The 18,957-nt window shown below is 38.3% G+C and overlaps 1 protein-coding gene across 3 annotated transcripts in view; it reads left to right on the top strand.

Moving 5' to 3' along the window:
* The window catches only part of BAG4 (BAG cochaperone 4), a 30,204-nt gene extending 12,470 nt beyond the window's left edge, over positions 1 to 17,734 (top strand). Inside the window, exons 2-5 of one of the 3 annotated variants that reach the window (XM_086703700.1) lie at positions 4,405 to 4,509; positions 15,039 to 15,293; positions 15,741 to 15,995; positions 16,721 to 17,734. In XM_086703700.1, coding sequence (XP_086559826.1) covers positions 4,405 to 4,509; positions 15,039 to 15,293; positions 15,741 to 15,995; positions 16,721 to 17,206 — 1,101 coding nt within the window. In that variant the 3' untranslated portion in view covers positions 17,207 to 17,734. The remainder of the gene's footprint in view (positions 1 to 4,404; positions 4,510 to 15,038; positions 15,294 to 15,740; positions 15,996 to 16,720) is intronic. The other 2 variants (XM_025921795.2, XM_086703701.1) reach the window with 2 other exon arrangements.
* Positions 17,735 to 18,957: the final 1,223 nt, after the last annotated feature.

Raw genomic sequence — 18,957 nt, 5'->3', positions numbered from 1 at the left:
GATAAACAATGGAATTCATACACAATGGAATTTATACACAATGGAATACTATTTGGCCACACAAAAAAATGAAGTAGTGATACGTGGTACAACATAGTTGGACCTCAAAAATGTTATGCTAAGTGAAAGAAGCTGGCCACAAGATATCACGTATATGATCCCATTTATATGAAATATCCAGAATAGTCAAGTCCATAGAGATAGAAGTAGATTAGTAGTGGCACAGGGCTGGGAGAGTGCAGAGGTAGGAGGGTGTAGCTAAAGGGTACAGTGTGTCCTTTGGAGGTTTTGAAAATGTTCTGAAATTGGTTCTAGTGATGATTGCACTTATCTGTGAATCTAAAAACCGCTGAATTGTACAACTTAAATGGTTAAATTGTAGTGAATTATATGTCAGTAAAGCTGTTAATAAAAATAATAACAGCAATGTTATGACTAACAGTTAACTAATGAGTGCAATTTTAGGTTTCTTTGCAGTTGAGCTTATCCCTAGAATATATTCCACTGAAGATGTATAGTAAAAATACTGCTATTTAAAAGTCATTTGAAATAATTCTTTCTGTATGGTTTTGTTACCAACTTGGTATTTAGTTATCGTATTCCTGACTTTTCCTGTAGTAAAAAAAAAAAAACACTTCAAGAATTGTGGCTTCCAACAGTAAGCATTTATTTCTTGCTCGTGTTCTGTGAGTCTGCTGTAGTGACTCTTCTCCAGGCTCCAGGTTGGGTTTGGTTTGCTCGTGTGTCTTTTTGTTCTGGGACTGAAGCTGAAATCACAGCTCCTGTATGGGATATGCTGGTTTCATGGTGGAGGACAGGTATGCAAAAGAGTTGCTAGCGTTTGCATTAATTCCTAAATCCTTTGTTTGGAAGTGGCACACACACACATATTTGTTTCTTTTGCTTAAATGGTGAAATTACATTTTTAGGGGCACCTGGGTGGCTTAGTCAGTTAAGTGTCCGACTCTTGATTTTGGCTCATGTCATGATCCAGAGGTCATGGGATCAAGCCCTGCATAGAGCTTAGCGCTGAGTGTGGAGCCTGCTTGGGATTCTGTCTCTTCCCTCTCTTCTCCACTCCCCTCTCCCCAAAATAAATAAATAAACTTAAAAAAATGTTAAATTACATTTTAGAATATGTTTATACTTGTACGTCTAATTCAAATCCACTCTACACAATACTTCTGATGTTTCTCCATTTAATATATTATTTTTCTTTTCTAGTGTGAAAATACTGGTTCCCAATACCATTGTTCTATTTATTTCCTCTATTCTGAAATACACACAAATAGTTTAAAAATTAAAATGCTAATATCACTACTGAGAATATTCTACATAAAGTTTAATATTTCTTTGTATTTATTTTGCCTTTAGAATGTATACCACTGAGGCTATCCATTCAGAAACCTGTTCAGGAGTTACTTGAATGAATTATTTTTTGTGTGTGGTTATCCAATTTGTTAGTTTTTTAATTTATTTATTTTTTAATGTTTATTTATTTTAAGAAAGAGAGCACAATAGCATGAGTGGGGCGTGAGCAGAAAGGGTGGGAGAGAATCCCAAGCAGGCTCTGTGTCGTGAGCATGGAGCCTGAGCTTGGCCCCAATCTCACAAACTGAGATCCTGACCTGAGCTGAAATCAAGAGTTGGATGCTTAATGGACTTAGCCACCCAGAAGCTCCAGGAATCAGCTTTTAATAGGACCAGAGGCACTTCCTTCAAGCTTTCTGGGAAGACTATGGCAGATAGGGTGCATTCAATTTAGTTAAGTGGGAAGATGGCACTTCTGATTACTTTTTCCTATTTTTTTTAAGGTGAAAGATAAAGTCAGTTGAAAAATGAGGGATGGGCTAAGAGGATACTGGTAGATTTTTTTTTTAATGTTTATTTTTGACAGCAGAGACAGAGCACGAGCGGGGGAGGGGCAGAAAGGAGGGAAGACGTAGAATCTGAAGCAGGTGCCAGACTCCAAGCTGTCAGCAGAGAGCTTGATGTGGGGCTCAAACCCACGAACTGTGAGATCATGATCTGAGCTGAAGTCAGGGCTTAACCAACTAAGCCACCCAGGCACTCCAGGCTAAGAGGATATTAGAATTTGAGGGAACGAGAAGAGTGGAACTATTCTGGAGAGTGAGATGAGCATTCTAAGGAAGTGTGGTCTCTACTTGAGATTTATGGCCTCTAAATAAGTGAAACCAGAGCTTGTGTTTCTCCACCAGTATTTAGAGGAAGTGCAGATGCGAAGTCAGTGGACAGTTGGGTTTAGACAGGGCTGGGTTTTTGCAGGGTGAGTGTATCTGAGGGAAGCAGTGGCAAAGGATTAGGTGTTGGTAAGCTGAGGAAGGAAGGAAGTGAGGACCTGGGCAGGGTGAGGGATAGGAGTGTGAAGTAGTGGAAATGTGGGTACCTCAGAGAGTCAGTAGGAGAGAACAGGAACCTGGTTCCTGCTAGAGGAACCTAGTTCTGGAGATTTAGGGATTAGTTCACCACTGCCGGGGTGAGTCAGCTTCAACTCTTGTCTTTTCATCTTTACTCACAATTCATGTTCTTGGTAGAGAGAAATCAGTTAGTCAAATGCTTACCCTTTCACCAGGGGAAGGAAGGGAGGGCATTAATTGGGGGCATCTGCCTGATTAAGAAATTTGGTAGTTAGGATCTGAAGTATGCCTGTGATCTTTTTTTTTTAAATCTTCTCTTCTCTAATTTCTGCATTATGTAAAGGAGATGCTACTTGCCCAGCTTGTATAATGTCTTATGGAAGAGTTTCGTGCTTTGAAAACAAAGCATTATGAAACTGATTAGTGCAGTTAAGCTAAGATGGTGACAATTAAACTCAGTGATTACAACTGCCAGTGAATTTCTTTGTGAAACAATTTGAAGATCTTGTTTAAGCTTAAAACTAAAACTATAAAGTTCAAAGGGAAATAACTTCTAGGAACAAGTGTATACATTAAATAGACTCTAAAATTTTTTTGAGTTGAACTAGTCTCTTAGAGTTTATTGGCTTATTGCAAATCATTAACTCTTTGAATTGTAGTGCACAGCTGTAGAGATTAATGTCATAGCTAGATTTTCTTCTTGGAGTGGTAGTTATTCTGTATCAATTCCTGATGCTGGAGTTAGTTGTAGACTGCCAGCAGAAGGTGTAGCCATATCAGAAAGCAAAGAAATATGAAAAAACTAGTGTGGCAGGCAAACGAGTATTGAAGTTGTATGTGTTTGAAGTAAAGTTTAGTGGTAATATTTTCAAGCTTCAAAGTTGTTGAGATAGGCAAATATTACTCTTTAAAAACAATTTTTTTATGTTTATTTTTGAAGGTGAGAGAGCATGAATGGGGGAGGGGCAGAGAGCGAGGAAGACACAGAATCTGAAGTGAGCTCCAGGCTCTGAGCTGTCAGCACAGAGCCTGACTGCTGTGCTTGAACTCACAAACTGTGAGATCATGACCTGAGCTGAAGTCAGATGCTTACTGACTGAGCCATTCAGGTGCCCCTGGGCAAATACTATTCTTAACAGTGGCAAAGAACTATATTCTTGTTGTGCTAATTAAATTGGTAGTGATAGGATTGGTGATTGGAGAGGGACAAAGGAATCTAGGTATCTGGTTTTGATAATCATCTTAAAATAGTAGATTTCCTTTATATGTCATTTGGTATCATAATGCATAAGAATAGACCTAGATAGTCAATAATTGCTTTTTCTAGGGCATGTGACTTACAATATAATATTCAAGCATCAATTTAATAATGAGTGATTTTATAGTAAAGTTCTCTTTTTATTTTTTATTGATTTTTTTATTTTTTAAATATAGTTTATTGTCAAATTGGCTAACATACAGTGTGCCCTTGGTTTTGGGGGTAGATTCCTGTGATTCATCGCTTACATACAATACCCAGTGCTCATCCCAACAAGTGCCCTCCTCAATGCTCATCACCCATTTTCCCCTGTCCCTCACCCCTCCAGCAACCCTCAGTTTGTTCTCCGTATTTAAGAGTCTCTTACGGTTTGCCTCTCTCCCTCTCTGTTTGTAACTAATAGAGTTGTTTTTTTTTTTTTTTTTTTGATTATTCATTTTGGGAGAGAGAGAGAGTCCATGTGCAACTGGGGAGGAGTAGGGAGAGAGAATCCCAAGCAGATTCTATGCTGTCAGCATGGAGCCCTACACAGCATGGAGTCCCATGCAGGGCTTGAACTCATGAACTGTGAGAACCCTGAGATCATGACCTGAGCTGAAACCAAGAGTCGAATGTTGAACCAACTGAGCCATGCAGGTGCCCCATTTTATAGTAGGGTTCTATTGCCTTTTTTTTTTTTTTTTTTTTTTGATAATTATACTTGCCTCTATCAACTTTTCAATATGATGTAAGAATATTATTAAAGGTGACTTTTTTTTCCCTCCTTAGGACCAGCCACCATATCCTAGCTACAATTCTAATTATTGGAATTCTGCACGACCTAGGGCTCCATACCCAAGTACATATCCTGTAAGACCGGAAATGCAAGGCCAGGTATGGTCTAAAATTGCCAGACTTTCTGAATGTTTTCTTTTTTTTTTAAAATTTTTTTTTTTTTTCAACGTTTATTTATTTTTTGGGACAGAGAGAGACAGAGCATGAACGGGGGAGGGGCAGAGAGAGAGGGAGACACAGAATCGGAAACAGGCTCCAGGCTCCGAGCCATCAGCCCAGAGCCCGACGCGGGGCTCGAACTCACGGACCGCGAGATCGTGACCTGGCTGAAGTCGGACGCTTAACCGACTGCGCCACCCAGGCGCCCCCTGAATGTTTTCTTAATATACTGATTTTCAAAACATGTGAGATTTCATAATAATGATGTGTGGGTTTTTGTTATTTAATGGACTCTGTCTTCATGTTTTTGTCTCAGAGATAAAGAAATATCTAGGCAAATATTACCCTTAGCAAAAGTAGTTTGAAGCGTAATAGATTATTTCTTAGGACCTGGAAACAATAAACATAAAATGTACTTATTTTTCTAAGTTTGACTTTTTTTGAAATATAATTGACATGTAATACCATATTAGTTTCAGGTGTATAATGTAATGATTTGATATTTGTGTCTATTGTGAAATGATCACTACAATTAAATCTAGTTAACATCTATCACCACATATAGTTACAAATTTTTTCTTCTGATGAGAACTTTAAAAAAGTTTTTTAATGTTTATTTATTTTTGAGACAGAGACAGAGTGCAAGCAGGGGAGGGGCAGAGAGAGAGGGAGGCACAGGATCTGAAGCAGGCTCCAGGCTCTGAGCTGTCAGCCCAGAGCTGCATGTGGAGCTTGAACTCACGAATTGCTGGAGATCATGACCTGAGATGAAATCAAGTCACATGCTTAACTGACTGAGCCCCCCAAGCCCCCCAAGAACTTTTTTTTTTAATGTTTTTTTTTTTTTTGAGACAGAGAAAAACAGAATGTAAGCAGGGGAGAGGCAGAGACAGAGGGGGACACAGAATCCCAAAGCAGCTCTAGGCTCTGAGCTGTCAGCACAGAGCCAGACGCAGGGCTCAAATCCACAAACCGAGACCTGAGCGAAGTCAGAAGCTTAATTAACTGAGCCACCCAGGTGCCCCCTGATGAAAACTTTTAAGATTTATTCTGTTGACAGCTTTCAAATATGCAATACAGTATTAACTTATAGTCGCCATGCTGTATCTTACTTACTCATGACTTGCTTATTGTATAGCTGGAAGTTGGAAGTTTGTACCTTTTGACGCCCTTCAGTCATTTGCATCCCAGGCCCCACCTCTAGCAACCATGTCTGTTATCTGAATTTAGGAATTTTTATTTTTTATTAAAAAAATTTTTTTTATCTTTATTTATTCTTGAGAGAGAGACAGGGTGTGAGCAGGGGAGGAGCATAGAGAGAGGGAGACACAGAATCTGAAGCAGGCTCCAGGCTGTGAGCTGTCAGCACAGAGTCCCACGCGGGGCTCGAACTCATGAACCACAAGATCATGACCTGAGCTGAAGTTGGACACTCAACCAACTGAGCCACCCAGGCGCCCCGAATTTTTTTTTTTAAGATTGCATATGTAAATGTGATCATACAGTGTTTGTCTTTCTCTGTCTGACTTATTTCCATCTGTGTTGTCACAGATGGCAACATTTCCTCCTTTTTTATGGCTGGGTAATAGTAAATTGTTTTTGTATACACCACATTTTCTTTATTCATCCATCAGTAGACACTTAGGTTGCTTCCATGTCTTGGCTATTGTAAGTAATACTGCAATGAACATGGGGATTCAGATATCTTTTTGAGTTAGTTTTTTTGTTTCCTTTGGATATATTGCAAATAGGGGCATTACTGGGTCACTCTATTTTTAATTTTTCAAGGAATCTCCAAGCTGTTTTCTTTCCATAGTGGCTATACCAATTCACATTCCCAACCAACAGTGCACAAGGGTTCCCTTTTCTCCATATCCTCACCAGCACTTATTATTGTCTTGAGAATAGCCATTTTAACAGGTGTGAGGTGATATCTCATTGTGGTTTTGATTTGTATTTCCCTGGTGATTAGTGATGTTGAGCACCTTTCATGTACCTGTATGTCTTCTTTGGGAAAGTATTCAGGTTGTCTGCCTATATTCTAATTGGATTGTTTGTTTTTTTGCTATTGAGTTTTAGGAGTTCTTATATATATATATATATATATATATATATATATATATATATATATATATATATATATATATATATATTAGTTATTAACTCCTTATCAAATACATGATTTGAAAATATTTTCTTCCATTTAGTAGGTTGCCTTTTCATTCTGTTGGTGGTTTCCTTTGCCATGGAGAAGCTTTTTAGTTTGATGTAGTCCCACTTGTTTACCTTTATTTTTGTTGCCTTTGCTTTTGATGTCAAAAAAACTGACCTCTTAGGACAAATATTTAATTTTAAATATTTCAAGTAACTGAAAAAGTACAGAAAATATGTACATCTTTTTTTAATGTTGATTTATTTTTGAGAGCGAGAGAGAGAGAGCAAGGGAGGGAAAGAGAGAGAGGGAGACAAAGGATCTGAAGCAAGGTCTGCACCAATGCAGGGTTCAAACTCAGGAACTGTGAGATCATGACCTGAGCCGAAGTTGGATGCTTAGCTGACTGAGCCATCCAGGTGCCCCCGTACATCTTTTTATCCAGCACCTAGCTTTGTCAAATTTTTTTAATTAAAAAATTTTTACTGTTTATTTATTTATTTATTAAATGTTTATTTTTGAGAGAGAGAGAGAGTCAGAGTGTGAGCCAGGGAAGGTCAGAGAGAGAGGGAGACACAGAATCTGAAGCAGGCTCCAGGCTCTGAGCTTTCCGCACAGAGCCCATTGCTGGGCTCAAACTCATGAACCGTGAGATAATGACCTGAGTGGAAGTCGGACGTGTAACTGACTGAGCCATCCAGGTGCCCCAAGCTTTGTCAATTTTTAAGTTTGCCACATTTGTTTCAGATTTTTAAAGGGGGGTAAAATAAACCCAGTTGAAGTCACATATAACACTTCTTTCTATTTCCTGAAGTTATATTTTGATCTCATATGTGTTTTTGTGCTTGTACTACTTGTATACACATTTATATAATATTATTTAACTTGTTTTTAAACTTGATATCAGTGGTTTCATACTAGCATTCTCCTGCAGCTTGCTTTTTTACTCAACATTGCTTTCCATTTTTCTATTGGATACATTTGAGGAAAGAACTTTCCTGGAGTATGGAATTGTTTCAGTTTGGTATACATGCTTATTAAATATAGCCAAATTACTTTTCACCATGGTTGTATCATTGTGGAAATGAGGAAATGTTTAAAAAGTTAGTCACCCATAATCTGCCAACCCTAACAAAGCAATAATTGTCACATTTTTTTCTATTGAGGTACCATCTTTGCATATGCAAATACTTTTTTTTTAAAAATAAGACTGTAGTATATACAAATTTAAAGCAGTTGCATTTTAGTAGCTTTCAAAGGATCTGAATTTAGATCCAGGTCAGAATTCTCTGTAAACTGATATTCTCTGCAGAATTAAATTTTCAGATCACCATAAAACATTAATATAATTCTTCTGATAGATTTCAAATAGTCAAATAATATGTTCAATTCTGTTCTGACTTACTGGTGATATGGAGGCTGAAATAATGAAAAGAAGTTTCTTTATGGGGCTGAATAATTAATTCATTAAAAGAATCATGTTCCTGGGGTGGCTGGGTGGCTGGGTGGCTCAGTTGGTTAAGCGTCCGAATTCGGCTCAGGTCGTGATCTCGCTGTTTGTGAGTTCCAGCCCCGCATCGGGCTCTGTGCTGACAGCTCAGAGCCTGGAGCCTGCTTTGGATTCTGTGTCTGCCTCTCTCGCTGCTCCTCCCCCACTCATCCTCTGTCTCTCTCTCTCTCTCTCTCCTTCAAAAATAAATAAAAAACATTTAAAATAAAATTTAAAAAAATCATGTTCCCTTTTTTTCCTCATCAATTTGGTTATATAATCCTTTAAGATTGATTTTGAGCCAGAAGAATTCATTGAAGTTAGAGCAAGATTTGCTTATTTTACTTAAAGAAAATCTAAAAGCAATTGATTTTTCATAATGATTATGTGTAAATCAACTTTAGGATAAGGTTGTAGGAGATCATGGAACACAAAATAAAGAAAAAACCATGTTACTACTTAATTTTTTTTTTAATGTTTATTCATTTTTGAGAGACAGAGACAGAGCATGAGCAGGGGAAGGGTAGAGAGAGAGGGAGACACAGAATCCAAAGCAGGCTCCAGGCTCTGAGCTGTCGGCACAGAGCCAGATGCAGGGCCTGAACTCACGAACTGCAAGATCATGACCTAAGCTCAAGTCGGACACTCAACCGACGGAGCCACCCAGGCACCCCAAAACCATGTTACCTCTTATCACAGACTTGTATTTTACTTCTGTCATCTGCATTCCTGTGACTGAAATTGAGAGGCACACATTGTTATTGCTTAATGTGATATGCTTATGGTTTGGCCATATATCATAAAATTCACCCTTTAAATGTACAATTCAGTTGTTTTTAGTCTACTCACAAGATTGTGCGACTGTTATCACTATCTATTCTAGAATATTTTTATCAGTCCAGTTAGAAACTGTGTACCTATCACCCCATTCTTCTCTCCCCCTAGCACCTGGCAACTTTTAGTATACTTGTTATCTCTATGGATTTGCCTATTCTGGACATGTCATTAAACTGAATCATATAACATATATTCTTAAATGTTTATTAATTTGAGAGACAGAGGGACCGTAAGTAGGGGAAGGGCAGAGAGAGAGAGGGAGAGAGAGAATCTTAAGTAGGCTCTGTGCTGTGAGCATGGAGCCCAACATGGGGCTTGATCCCACAAACTGTGAGATCATGACCTGAGCTGAAATCAAGAGTCAGATGCTCAACAGACTGAGCCACCCAGGCACCCCAGGAATCGTATCACATTTGATATCTTGTGACTGGCTGTTTTCTTTTAGCATAATGTTCATCCATGTTGTGACAATGTATTGATACTTTGTTCCTGTCTGTGGCCAAGTACTATCCATTCTATGGATATACCACATTTATTTTATCCATTTATCAGTTGATAGAAATTTGAGTCTTTTTCACTTTTTGGCTGTTATGAATAATGCTGTTATAAACATTTGTTTGCTAATTTTTATGTGGACGCATGTCTTTTCTGTTGGTTATATATGTAGGAGTGGAGCTACTGGGTCATGCGGTAGGTAGTTCTGCTGTGTTTAACACTTTGAGGAACTGGCAAAGTTCTAACAAAAAATACTGAAGTCCTTTGATAGGGTTCTGAATTGAGAAACCATGATACAGAAAGACACTGGTCAGAAATTTCATTTAATTTGAAGGATAACTAGGTTGTAAACTACAGCCTATTAAAAACTGGTCAGGAGCTCCTGTGAGACAAAAATTGGAAAAATTCTATAAATAGAGGAAGCAACCTGTGGGTGATCATAGATTTGTTAGTTCTAAAAAGGAGTATTAGAGAAATTCAAGTTGATGTCAACTGCTGAAGATTATGACTCTTGGAGCACTTTTGTGGTGAAACTTTCCATGTTTTTCAAGAGAAGCTCAATAGGAGGAACTGTGTTGCTGAAAGGTAATCTGTTTTTGCTTGGATTGGGTCTGTTTGCTGTAGAATGGAAAGGGAATCCGCCTAACAGTGTATCGCTGTCCGTGTGAGAGACTTGACCACTTTTCTCCTCTTTGGATTCTACATCTATACAACAGTCCATCAACTGTGAAATTGACTGTTGGAAGAAGTATTCATATGGGTGATTTTTAGCTTGCAAGGAGATGCCAGATGATGTGATGTTAGTTTGACTTTTGAATGCTAGGTAATATCTATATTTACATCTAGAACAAGAGTAGCAGCTGGGATTTCTGAGTTTCCAGTCTCTTGATTTCTTCTGGAAGCCAGAATAAGACTTTTACAGAAATTTAATAACTGTCAAAGATTTTACTTAATTCTTATAGTTTCTCTTTCAGATTTTATCTGTTGCCGTATCAGCTGACAGTTTTCAAATTGTAACTTCTTTTCCTTAGACACAAGTTTCCCTTCAGTAAAATAGTCTACTTGGACACTGATGAAGTGGCTCTGGTCCTGGCAGCCCGCTGGATTCTAGACACACTTGGGATTTCACGACATTTGTAATAGCATAATTTTTTTTTTTTTTTTGCTACAAAAGTAATACAACTTTATTACTAAATATTTGGGAAATAAAGAAAAGGAGGAAAATACTAATTTTGCCATCCTAAAAGATCTATATTTTGGTAAATTTGTTTTTGCATTTTTCCTATTATGTTTACACAGCTTTAAACTTATTGTATATAAACTTTTTTGTATGGCTTTTCATTTATCATATGTACTCTGCATGTTATAGGTTAAAATAAGAGGTGAAGTTTTTTTTTTTTAACATTAAGGAAATTTTCAAACATAACCAAAAGCAATGACAGTAGCCCAATAATCTCCTATGTACTCATCTTAGTTTCAGTAAATATCAGTGCACAGACTTCTTGTTTCATCTGTATCCTTGAGTTATTTTGAAGTAAATTCTGGACACCATATTATTTCACTTGTAAATACTTAAGTATATATCTTTAAAATGTAAAGAAGATTTAAAAACATAACAATGTCATTTTTAAAACTTAAAAAAACTAAAAATAATTCTTTAATATCATTAAATGTCCGGTCAGTCTAACAGTGAATTTTAAGACAATAAAATTCCCTCAATGAATAGCCTGTAATGTACTTAATCATTCCATTATTACAGGAAATTTAGGTTGTTTACAGTTTTGTGTGATTATAAATAATGCTGTGTTGAACAAATTCATGCCTATAACTTTTTCTGTAGTTGAATCTTCTCCTTAGGAAAAATTTCTAGAAGTTGAATAATAGTACAAAAAGCCACATGATGTTTTATCAAGTTTCTAACAGCATACATTGTATTAAGGATTCTATTTTTAGGCACATCTAGGTGGAAGATCTTAACAGCCCTCCAGTGGCTTTAACAAGGGGTGGTTCAGTCATCCCTCTGGTTAGGGAATGCCTTGCTGGATCTTCCAAGCACCTGTCCTTGCATGGAATTTTTTGGCCATGTGGTGATAATACCCTGTCTTTTATCCTCTTGCCATAAAAATATGGCTAAGAGTTTATTTTCTACAGAATTAGATTGTCCTGCCACTTTGATCCATCTCATTTTAAAAAAGAATTATTTTGAGAGACAGCCGCAAGCACAAGCTGGGGAGGGACAGAGAGAGAGGCAGGGAGAGAGAGAGAATCCCAAGTATGCTATGCACTATCAGCACAGATGTGGGGCTTGAACTCATAAACTGTGAGATAATGACCTGAGCCAAAATTGAGTTGGGTGCTTAACTGACTGAATGACCCAGATGTCCCGATCCATCTCATTTTTTGATGTGTTAGACTAGAAATCAAATTTGACTATTATTTTTTCGGTTGTTAGCAGCTGTCTTTTTAAAATTTTTTTTTTAATGTTTTCCTTATTTTTGAGACAGAGAGAGACAGAGCATGAGCAGGGGACGGGCAGAGAGAGAGGGAGACACAGAATCTGAAGCAGGTTCCAGGCTCTGAGCTGTCAGCACAGAGCCCAATGCGGGGCTCAAACTCACAAATGGCGAGATCATGACCTGAGCCAAAGTCAGACGCTTAACCGACAGCCACCCAGGCGCCCCAGCTGTCTTTTTTTTTTTTTTTTTTAACTGAGGTGTAACTAACATGTAACATTGTATTCGTTCTAGATGTACAACATAATGATTCAATATTTGCATACATTGCATAATGATCACCACAGTAAGTCTGGTTAACATCATAGGATTCTTTGCTTGTTTTTCTACCTGAAGTGGAAAAGATTATGTAGTCTTAGACAAGTACTGGAAAACTTGATTCTGTGTTTTTAGCATTTAAAAAAGATGAAGCAGAAGTTAATTGAAACATTAAGATAGTCATTTAAATGTAAAGTTTGGCTGTAATTCATTTGGATATCTAACCTAGGATTCTGGGTGCCAATAGTAGTGTGGATGGGTGATTTAAAACTATAATGAACAGGGCGCCTGACTGGCTCAGTCAGCAGTGCATGAGACTCTTGATCTTGAGGTTCTGAGTTTGAGCCCCACATTGGGTGTAGAGATTACTTAAAAATAAAATCTTAAAAAAAAATGACAGCAACACATGAGGAATTTGCCTCTGTAGTCTTTTTTTTAAACATTTTATTTTATTTTTTATAATTTATTTATTGTTTAATTTACATCCAAGTTAGTACCATGTGGTGCAACAATGATTTCAGGAGTAGATTCCTTAATGCCCCTTACCCATTTAGACCATCTCCCTCCGCCCCCCCCCCCCCCACAACCCCTCCGGAAGCCATCTGTTTGTTCTCTATATTTCAGAGTCTTTTATGTTTTGTCCCCCTCCCTGTTTTTATATTATTTTTGCTTCCCTTCCCTTATGTTCATCTGTTTTGTATCTTAAATTCCTCACATGAGTGAAGTCATATACTTGTCTTTCTCTGAGTTATTTCACTTAGCATAATACCCTCCATTTCCACCCGTGTAGTTGCAAATGGCAAGATTTCATCCTTTTTGATTGCTGAGTATACTCCATTGTGTGTGTGTGTGTGCGCACGCACACACACCCCACATCTTCTTTATCCATTCATCCATCGATGGACATTTGGGCTCTTTTCATACTTTGGCTATTGTTGGTAGTGCTGCTATAAACATTGGGGTGCTTGTACCCCTTCAAAACAGCATACCTGTATCCCTTGGATAAATACCTAGTAGTGTAATTGCTGGGTCATAGGGTAGTTCTATTTTTAATATTTTGAGGAACCTCCATACTGTTTTCCAGAGTGGCTGCACCAGCTTGCATTCCCACCATCAGTGCAAAAGAGATCCTCTTTCTCCGTATCCTCGCCAACATCTGTTGTTGCCTGAGTTGTTAACGTTAGCCATTCTGACAGGTGTGAGGTGGTATCTCATTATGGTTTTGCTTTGTATCTCTAATGATGAGTGATGTTGAGCATTTTTTCATGTGTCGGTTGGCCATCTGGATGTCTCCTTTGAGAAGTGTCTATTCATGTCTTTTGCTCATTTCTTCACTGGATTATTTTTTGGGTGTTGAGTTTGATAAATTCTTTATAGATTTTGGATACTAACCCTTTATCTGATACGTCATTTGCAAATATCTTCTCCCATTCTGTCGGCTGCCTTTTAGTTTTGCTGATTGTTTCCTTCACTGTGCAGAAGCTTTTCTTTTTTGGTGAGGTCCCAATAGTTCATTGCAGCCTGTTGTTATTTACTTGGGAAGCAGAGTGGGATAGTACAAAGAACGTGGGCTTTTCATGGGCTTTGTACTTTTCAGATCTGGGTTCATTTCTTGATATTGCCATAATAGTAATAACAACAATGATATTATAAATAATTACTATCTATTGAGCATACCGAGTGCCAGACGCTGTACTAAGCATTTATATATATCAGCTCATTTAATTTTCACAGTAGTCCTACCAGGTAAGTTTATGATTTCCATTTTTCTGGTAGAGAAAAGCTCAGAGAGATTAAACACAAAGCCTATGGCAGAGCTTGGTCTCTCTAGTCTTCTCTTCTTTTTTTTAATGTTTATTTTTATTTTTTTTAATGTTTATTTATTTTGGAGACAGCAAGAGACAGTGCAAGTGGAGGAGGGGCAGAGAGCAACGAGACACAGAATCTGAAGCAGGCTCCAGGCTCTGAGCTGTCAGCAGAGAGCCTGATGTGGGGCTTGAACTCACGAACCACGAGATCATGACCTGAGCCATGCGTCCAACTTTGGACGCTTAACTGACTGAGCCACCCAGGCGCCCTGATTTAATGTTTATTTTTAAAAGAGAGTCAGACACAGACATACAGACATAGCATGAGTGGGGGAGAGTCAGAGAGAGAGGGAGACACAGAATCTGAAGCAGGCTCCAGGCTCCAAGCTGTCAGCAGAGAGCCTAATGTGGGGCTTGAACCCACAAACTGTGAGATCATGACCTGAGCTGAAGTCGGATGCTTAACCGACTAAGCCACCCAGGTGCTCCTCTAAGTCTTCTCTTTTAGTTGTACCCTGGTTGTTTTTTTCTGTGACTAGCCATTATCTTAGGTCTCCCAGGACCCCTCTCTAGGTGGCAGGCAAAGGTTCTCCACTGTCAGTTGTAATTGTTAGGTATACTTATGGAAGTGTTTGGGAAGCACAGCCCTGAGGCCTTCACTTCCTCATTCATCACAATATACCCTGTCATTGCTACAACACAGACTCTACAGTGATAATCTGAGTTTAATATATGGTATATGGCCATAATACATGAGAGAAAGAATGCTTCACAGATTGCTTAGGCAGTTCATATTTTCATTAGTTACTGACCTTTGTCCCTTCCCAAACTTTTCAAAGTTGGGTATTAGGTCAGAGCACTTCAGTTCTTCTACTCAGTAACTTTTTTTTCTTTCTTTCTTTTTTTTTTTTTAACAGAGTTTGAATTCTTATACAAATGGAGCATATGGTCCACCATACCCTCCTGGCCCTGGGGCGAATACTGCATCCTACTCTGGGGCTTATTACACACCTGGATATACTCAGACCAGTTACTCCCCAGAGGTTCCAAGCACTTACCGTTCACCTGGCAACAGCCCAGCCCCAGTCTCTCGTTGGCTGTATCCTCAGCAGGACTGCCAGACTGAAGCACCCTCTCTTCGGGGGCAGGTTCCAGGATATCCTGCTTCACAGGTGAGCAGTTATCTGTTGGGTTTTTATTTGTTTAATATTCTATGAGTGATACCATGTTTGTTTCTCTGTCCCTTCAAGGGGAGTTCTGATAAATCTTAATTTGTTATTCCTTATAGCGTATGGGTCCACTTATTTCTCGTATCTTGGGACAGATTTATGCTATAATTTAGCCATTGAATTTTAAGCCTTCTTCCTTCTGAGTTTGATTGTCTCTAAATCTGCCCCTGGTATCTTCAGAATGAAGCTTTTTTTGGGTGTGAAGAAATGACTGCAACTGATTAGAGATGCTACCACTTAGCCTGGTAGCAGCCAAAGTACATCTGTTAAGGAGAGAGGAAGCATCTCAATCTGTTGATACTAGAGTTATTTTCATTACTTCGTTCAGGTTTTTTTGTTTTTGTTTTTGTTTTTAGCAGTGACCAGCATATTTCCTTCCTTTCAATCTAGAACCCTGGAATGACCCTGCCCCATTATCCTTATGGGGATGGTAATCGTAGTGTTCCACAACCAGGACCAACTGTACGACAACAGGAGGACTCATGGGCTTCTCCTGGTGCTTATGGAATGGGAACCCGTTACCCCTGGCCTTCAGCTGCGCCCTCAGCACCACCTGGGAATCTCTACATGAGTGAGAGTACTTCATCATGGCCCAGCAGCAGCTCTCCTCAGTCCCCTCACTCACCACCACCCCAGCAGCCCAAGGTAGGAGGCCTTCTAAACATTGTTCTTTTCATGTTTGGGTAATTGAAAAGGCACAACATGAAACTTTCCTGCGTTGGTGTGTATTAAATGGGGACTAATTGCAAAAAGTTGGTGATTACTACCTATAGCTTTAGCCCAGTTTCTTCCTCTTTTTTTTAATACACTTTATTTTTTAGAGCAGTTATAGGTTCGCATCTTTTTTGTAAAAGACAGAAAAACGCTCATTTACTGTTTGTTGTAATGCTATCTGAATGTTAAGCAAAATCAAAGATTGCATTTTATTACCTCAGTCAGTACACAGAAGACAATATCAATGTGAAATTGTATAAACCACAGACATAAACATCATCTGTCTGTGGCTACATTCCTTTTTAAGGTCTGTCTTAGGTTTTAACTCTTCAGAGGAAGACTATCTAATTCCTATTTATTAAGTCACTGGGTGGATTGTGAGGTGGAAAGGAGCGATTGTGAGGTGTTCATGAGGATGAACACTTCAGGGTAGATTCATTATACTCAGGAATTCTCTGCCTTTTACTTGACAGAGCACTCCTTTTGTCTTTTTAGGGTTGTGTTTTCCTCAAATTGTTAAGGAGGGATGCCTAGTTTTTTTAGTGGGGACTCTTTTCATGTACTTCACGGTCTGGTGAAAGATGTTGGCTAACCACTGATGTTGATGGATTGCCATTAAAACAGCTCTTTTCCCCTCTTTGCTCTCCCACTCCAAGGACTCCTCCTACACCTATAGCCAATCAGATCAAGGCATGAACCGGCACAACTTTCCTTGCAATGTCCATCAGTACGAGTCCTCGGGAACAATGAACAATGATAATTCAGATCTTTTGGATTCCCAAGTCCAGTACAGTGCTGAGCCTCAGCTTTATGGTAATGCCACCAATGAACACCCCAGCAATCAAGATCAAAGTGATAATCTTCCTGAAGAGTGTCTATCTTCAGGTGAAGGTACTCCCCCAAGTATTAAAAAAATCATACATGTGCTGGAGAAGGTCCAATATCTTGAGCAAGAAGTAGAAGAATTCGTAGGAAAAAAGACAGACAAAGCATACTGGCTTCTGGAAGAAATGCTAACTAAGGAACTTTTGGAACTGGATTCAGTTGAGACTGGGGGCCAGGACTCTGTCCGGCAGGCCAGGAAAGAGGCTGTTTGTAAAATCCAGGCCATACTGGAAAAATTGGAAAAAAAAGGATTATGAAGGACTTAGAACAAAGGGGAAGCCTGTTACTAACTTGACCAAAGAACTCTTGATTTTGGTTAATTAACCCTCTTTTTGAAATGCTTGTTGGTGACAAGAAGCAATACATTCCAACTTTCCTTTGATTAAAACTTGAAAAACTGGTAAAGGACTTGAAAGAACATTTTAGTTATGAGTTGTTTTCAGTTTTCAGACCAATGAATGTAATAGGAAACTGTGGAGTTACCATTATTGCCAAGTAGACTCACTCCTTAAGAAATTTGTGGATATCTACACGCTGCTTCTTATCAGCAGGAGGGAAACATGCTTTATGTAACAGGCTTATCAAAAACCTACCAGATGAGACTGGATATAATCTGAGGCAAACAGGCTCTGTTTTTTTAAACATCTGGATTACTTGTCACATTTTTGTACATTGTGACTGCTTTCAACATACACTTCATGTGTAAATTACAGCTTGGACTTTAGCCTTCTTGGACCTCTGTTTTGTTTGTTATTTGCAGTTCATAAATATAGTATTATTCTCTACTTCTTGGTACGTTTTGTAGTAATATGTTTAATATAATTATTCAAGAGACTATATTGGTAGCCCGATAGTATGGCAATTCTGAATGAATTTCTATCTTTGCACCACTTGAACATATTGCAATGTGTATTGAGTTCCTGAGGTATCTTGTCTCCTTTTTTGTATAGATCTTTAGGGTAGAGTTTTACCACTCCTACTTTTCATGTTAATAGTGGAAGGCGAATTGGGAGATGGCAGGGGCATAGGAATGAGATGTTTGTGGCCATTTTCTTTTTTGCTTTTTTATTATATTTGGATAAAGATCCACCTTAAAATTTCCTTAATCCCCTCCTGCCCCCCCCCCCCCCCATCGTCTTTTCACTACTGCTGCTTCCATGTAGAGCATTTTGATAGGTAGGGATGAAAAATTAAATGCCACAGTGAGTAGAAATAACTGCAAAAGTAATAAATGTGACCATCTGGAAATGTGCTTCTCCATCTAAAATACTAGGTTCACCATCAAGATCCCTATGGGCAGATTTCACCTCAGTTGATAGTCAAAAACAGTAAGGATAAAAAAGGATTCATGCTCAGGGAATGAATCAGCCATAGCTAGAGTGGGAAATTTTCTTTTAAAGGCATATTTGATGTTTACCTTTATTTCCTTAGAGTAAATTGTTTTATAAAAAAGATGTTTATTACCATTAATAACAGTCATTTCAGAGACAGAGTTAAGAAAGTGATATTGAAAGGGTCTTAGCTGGGCTTGCTTGGGTAGCTTCATGCTATGGTATGGAAGAGACTTAGGTAAATGACTTACTTTTTCTGTCAGAAGTGAGTTCTAGTATACAGTATCTGTTATTGGAAAAACAGCTGTTTCTTAATAAGATATCCAAGTGATAACTTTTTTCTAGACTATCAGGCCTATTAGTGCTAATAAATCTATCTGCCATCTCCTCTCCTTTTAAACAAAGCCAAACAAACGTATGATGAGAAGAAATGGAGTAAAGATATTGGCTGGGTCTGATGGATGGGATGAATGATTTTATGAGATAATATGGTGACAGTTTTATTCTAGGATTTTTATTTTTGGCCTAAGGTAAGAATGTTAAAAAAGGCTTTCTATGAAAATTAGAAAATTGTACTTGATACTAAAAATTTAGAAGGGGAAGAACCTTAAAGCCAATTTAAAGGAAACCAGTGAGACAGTGACATTCAGGAGAGAATACTATTAACTATTTAAGTG

This window comes from Puma concolor, chromosome B1, assembly GCF_028749965.1.
Source record: "Puma concolor isolate L17-30 chromosome B1, mPumCon1.1.hap2, whole genome shotgun sequence".
Lineage (NCBI taxonomy): Eukaryota > Metazoa > Chordata > Mammalia > Carnivora > Felidae > Puma > Puma concolor.
The sequence above is the reverse complement of the archived record's forward strand: the minus strand, read 5'-3'. Positions and strand labels throughout refer to the sequence as shown.